General features: G+C 37.2%; 1 protein-coding gene across 2 annotated transcripts in view; it reads right to left on the bottom strand.

Moving 5' to 3' along the window:
* Positions 1–4,223, bottom strand: part of LOC106527609 (cationic amino acid transporter 2) — a 14,789-nt gene extending 10,566 nt beyond the window's left edge. The window contains exons 1-5 of one of the 2 annotated variants that reach the window (XM_014022540.1): positions 4,148–4,210; positions 3,997–4,041; positions 3,543–3,913; positions 789–944; positions 473–638 (exon numbers count right to left, since the gene is read on the bottom strand). In XM_014022540.1, the coding sequence (XP_013877994.1) occupies positions 473–638; positions 789–944; positions 3,543–3,913; positions 3,997–4,040 (737 nt within the window). In that variant the 5' untranslated portion in view covers position 4,041; positions 4,148–4,210. Of the gene's footprint in view, positions 1–472; positions 639–788; positions 945–3,542; positions 3,914–3,996 lie in introns of both variants that reach the window. The other variant, XM_014022539.1, reaches the window with a different exon arrangement.
* Positions 4,224–5,440: the final 1,217 nt, after the last annotated feature.

Raw genomic sequence — 5,440 nt, 5'->3', positions numbered from 1 at the left:
CACCCCCTCCCCTACCCACTTTGATGCATTTATCAAATTTCGCCTTGGGGCGGAGTTCTCTTTTCACGGGGGGTAAGATACACTTTAAGTCTGTAATTGTACTTTTCTTCAGTTAAATTCAGTTTGTTCCATCATTCAGAACCAGGTGTTAGCCTGCATCTTAGCTTGGGAAATGTGACAAAAAATACTCCTTCCACGTGGGCATGATGGCTGTAACCTGAGTCACAGTTATAAGAACTGTAGCACAATGTTTTGAGTTTCATGTAGTTTTCAGGAATTTAACACAGCTAAACTGGCACAGCTACACTGAAATCAATGGAGCTGCTACAAGAGTTTGTATGCCTGCCGGAGTCAAGCACAAATAGTGTTCTAAAAATAGCCTGAATGGAGGTCCCAATTCCTGTTTTTACTAACTAGTAAACTGACCACATATATATCAAATGAACACAAAAGTGGCAAAACAGAAACTTACTCCATTTGCTGGGTAACATTGAAGATATCCTTTTTACAAGTGCGCCAGTTGTTGAGGTCACCTTTGATGAAACCGGAGATGATGATAAAAAGCAACACTGCTACATTAACAACAGTAAAAAAGGTATTCAGGATCGAAGACTCCCTCACGCCATATGTAAGTATGCCTGGAAAAAAAGATTTATTATTATTTTTATTATTATCATCATCATCATCATCATCATCAACAAATAGGTCAACAGAATGGACAAGGTATACATTTTATTATCTTGCATCTTAAATGCTTGGAAAACACTTCACAAACGTGTAAATCTCACCAGCCAGCAACATAATGAGTGCAGCAGCAAAGAAGTCTGGGTATGAGGCCAAGCCAGGAATATCCATCATTACATGTTGCTGCAGAGTTTTTCCAATGACGTTGTCTACCAGGTCATCGAAAGTCCCGATCCAAGCTTTCGCCATGCTAGATGTTCCTGATAGAAACAACAAAATAACTGAACAAAAACAATGACCAATCAGCTCAACTCAGAGCAATCTAACATACATTTTCTCTGATTAACTTGAAGATTTGACCATTAAAATTAGTACTGAATTTGACCAGAAAAACTTCCCGTGCTGAATAGTGATGCACCGGTTCACCAGCTAGTGTCGAACAATAACCAGAGCTTCAATCAAAATGTTTGTTTGGATTGTGTGTGTCAGTCAGTGAATACACCACATCCAAGAAAACGTATCAAGGTGGCAGTAGCAGGTCTTGCTGTATAAGTTTTGACAGAAGGTTAGATTAGGTTAGATGTGTGTAGATAGGTTAGATACGTGTAATGTTGGTGTGCGGTCCAAAACACGGGTCTTCAAGCATGTTCCATGTCCACTGCCCTGCATGGCACACCTGATACAGACAAACTACTTAAAATGTCAAATTTAGCAGAAGCCTGTCTTTCATTCATTTCTTTCAGTTAAGTGTGTTGTAGCATGAAAACTTCTAAAACACACAGGACAGTGGGTCATGAGGAACAGGGTTGAAGATTTCTGGTCTAAGGCGTTCACTTCCAACGTCGTGGTCCTGACCTGAGTGGGGTCTTAAAAGATTTCATATGGGTCCCTAAATTGATTTCTTAAAAATGTTCCTCTTTAATCAAGAATTGTGCATGTAGTACATCATTAAGGCACACAAGGGAGCCAGTCACTCCTTCGACTGCATTCACAGTGCCCAGTTACAGAGCAAATCCACCATTTTGAAACTTATTCACCAAGGAAAAGAAACATATGTTTGGCTAACAAAACACACAACGAAAAACCAAGCTACATCTCATAGAAAAACCATACTAGAGAGAATAAAGATCAATTCCTTCCTTAGCCGACTTGCTCTATGCAGAGTAGTTTTTTTGAGTGTATGTTTGTGTGTTTCTGTATAAAACACAGGATCAAAGCTCTTTTTTTAACTCATCCTTCTTATTGTGTGTGTATTTTAAACTGCAAAGGTAGCGCACAAAGTTGTGAAAGACCCTGGACGTTTGTTCCCCCATGTTTGTCATGTGTGTGCGTGTTTCTCAGGACAGATGTTCTAAACTGCAAATTTCGTTCTTCACTGCATCTTGATGTTGTGTGTGAAGGACAATAAAGATTGTGATTCTGAAAACGCAAAGTGGGAACTGTAAGTCTACTCAAAAAAGCATCGACAAAAGGGAGAAAACAGAAAACATTAAAGCGGTGAGAGATGCCATACTATTAACCCTAACGCATTACTAATTATCCAAGGATAAATATGTCCCTTTTAGTTTAGGAGAGAGAAAAAGAAAACTAAGCAGATTATCTACCCTACGATATTGTCTTAACACATTTAAAATGTCTACATTGTTTTCAAATAGAAGTGAATTCAAATTTAAGGTAAATTTAGAAATTTGTAATTAAATAAACCAATGTGATGCTTAAAAGATAATGTATAAGTTTCTTCAGGAGCACAATTCTTTACTTTTTAAAAACTAAACAAAGTCCAACTTTAATGAGGTGACAATGTTGTGTTTCGTTTTTAAATATGGGTCACCCTGATAAAAGTTAGGGAAACATTGATTGTTTGAGGCGTATAAAGTGGAATTGATTTGGAAAATAAAGTCGAAGGAAACTGCTTTTCTTTGTTTACAGAGACGTACCTGCTGTTCACATCAACTTCTGCAGAAAACAGGAAGTCAGGATTACAGACAAATGGCTCTAAATGAAATTATTTTCTGTACATTATCACCACTGAATGAAATATCCTATTTAACCACATATAATGTTGGGATGTTATATCATCAGCTGCTGCTGTCATTTTCTTCCTAACCTGCTGTGACTTGTGCAGTGCTGCTCTGAGCCTGTTATTCGCTCCAGTTTCGTTATTTCTTTGAATTTCAACAAACAGTGCTGAGCTCAGCTGCAGACTCCTTTGAGTTTTTCACTTCTGTCAATGTGTTTTAAAGTCAACTTCTTTGAAAATAGTCTCAAATTCAATCATGTGAGTTTTTCTCCCCTTAAAGAGGTAAACTGACACATTGCTATAAAAATGCAAAAGTTACCAAAGTGTGTAGATGTTTGTATTTGTTCCTTGACACATCACACACTGTCATTGGTTGGGGAGCTTTGTTTACGAAACAAATGGTTTTCAAATGGTATTTATTTCCTGGCTTTAGAAGACAAATCAAATTGATTTGATGTTGAATCTTGTAACATTTTTTTACGTTTATAGATTTTAGGATATAAGATGCTTCCTATAAAAAATAGAAAGTGGATCTTTTCCAATAATTTCATTGAAATACCTTGAATATTAAAGAAGAGCAAAAACTTAAAACAATGTGAAATAGTCACAAAGACCTGATTGGTTCAGTGATGAATTGCAGCAGAAATGACGAGCTTGACTACATGTAAACAAACACCATAACTTCCTTCATCCTTGAGATAAAAACACAATTTTTTTATGTTATTTTGGTTTTTAATTCTCTTTCTGAATCCACTGTCAGATTTGATATTGGTGTGGGATGAAAGTTTTATCCACATCACTAACGGAAACAAGTTCTCAGTGTTTAATATTAACTTACCATTGGCATACGACAGTAACAGGTTCCAGCCTGTAACAAACGCACACATTTCACCTATAGTCACATAGGTGTACAGGTAGGCCGAGCCCGTTTTGGGCGCTCGGGCTCCGAACTCGGCGTAAAACAGTCCTGCGAAGACTGAAGCCACAGCTGCCAGCAGGAAGGAGAGGATGATGCTTGGTCCAGCCACCTCTCTCGCCACCTCCCCTGACAGCACGTAAACCCCAGCTCCAAGGGTGCTGCCGACACCCAGACCCACAAGATCCAGGGTGGTCAGGCATCGGCACAAGTTGGACTCCTCACCTTCTGGGTCCAGAGGCTTCTTTCGGGCCAGAGTGCGATAAAGCTTAAAAGCTTTGGAGCAGGGTCCTCTGAAAGCAGAGGACAGGTAGTTAGGCATGTGTCTTTGGTTGATGGACGTTTGAATAAAGATAAATATATTTGCACTCATTACCTGCTGGTTGTTTCTAAGCTTCTGTTGTCAATAGGACCTGACATACTGACAGGAAGTATATGTATATTGTTAGCATATAATGAAAAAAAAATAAAACAAGAGAACCCTTTCTCCTCCTCAGACTGCACTCTGACACCAGCCTGCAGCACACCTGAAATCAGTTCAGGTGATCAGTCCACTGAGGTGGAGCCTTCCTGCCTGCATTCTTCTTCTTCTGCTCTTCTTCTTCTTCTTCTTCTTCTTCTTTTAGTTTTATGGCGGTTGGCAAACAACTTATAGGTGCATTACCGCCACCTTCCAGACTGGAGTATAGATTAGATGTCCTAACACTATAATCTTCCCATAATACCTGACTTCCTAAGGAAACTAAAAATGCTGTTAAAAACTACATCCTCAGATGATCTTCGCAGCAAATTTTTAATATCTAAATTATATTTATTTCTATTTAACTCTCTGATTAACACCTCTCTTTCCCAACTATATTTATTACGTTCTAGAAAAATATGCTGCACTGTTTCTGACTCTCCACAATAACTACAAAAACCTGTATTATGTTTATTAATTATTTTCAAAGTACTATTTAGCCCTGTATGTCCAAACCTTCTGGATATAACATCCTCTTCTTTTTTATTCATATTACCTTCCCTACATTTCCCTACCTTTTTTTGAATGCTATAATAAATCTTGCTTTTCCTTCTCTATTCCATAATTCATGCCATTTTTTAAAAATATATATTTTGCTTATACTTTTGATCTCATTTCTGCTTATTTTGATATTTATCTCAACACTATTCCTTTTTGCTGCACTCTTAGCAAAATTATCCGCCAACTCATTTCCTACTATTCCTACATGAGCAGGAATCCAAATTAACTTTACCCTGGATCCATATTTTTTTAATTCTAAAAATTGATTGAATAATATTCAATATGATATCTTGTCTCGCTTCTGAATTCTGTTCTAAAATACTTATTAATGCACTACTTGAATCTGAACAAATCAATATCTCCTTCTTTCTCGTTTCCTCACTCCATTCTAGAGCCATTAATATAGCCATTAACTCACCTGTAAAGACTGTCAATTCATCTGTTATTCTTTTATTTTTCATAATATTTAAGTCTGGAATTATAAATGCTATTCTTCTTCTTCTTCTTCTTCTTGTTATGTTTTATGGCAGTTGGCAGACCAACTGAAGTTGCATTACCGTCACCTACTGAACTGGAGTGTGGACAGGAGAGTGCTGCTCAAATTTATTCCTGCAAGCTTTCAGGAAGTACAAACTCAGGTATTTACATTTCAATATATGAGAATCTATTAATTATATTTGGTTATTTCTTCTCTCTAATTGTTTTTTGTTTCCCATTTATGTTTCTGAGTTCCACGTTTTCTGATGTCGTCACATTTTTATACCAATACGGTGACGTCTTTTATAGTGAACAAAAAAAT

Source organism: Austrofundulus limnaeus, unplaced genomic scaffold, assembly GCF_001266775.1.
Source record: "Austrofundulus limnaeus strain Quisiro unplaced genomic scaffold, Austrofundulus_limnaeus-1.0 Scaffold334, whole genome shotgun sequence".
NCBI lineage: Eukaryota > Metazoa > Chordata > Actinopteri > Cyprinodontiformes > Rivulidae > Austrofundulus > Austrofundulus limnaeus.
This window is presented reverse-complemented; position numbering and strand designations above follow the sequence as displayed.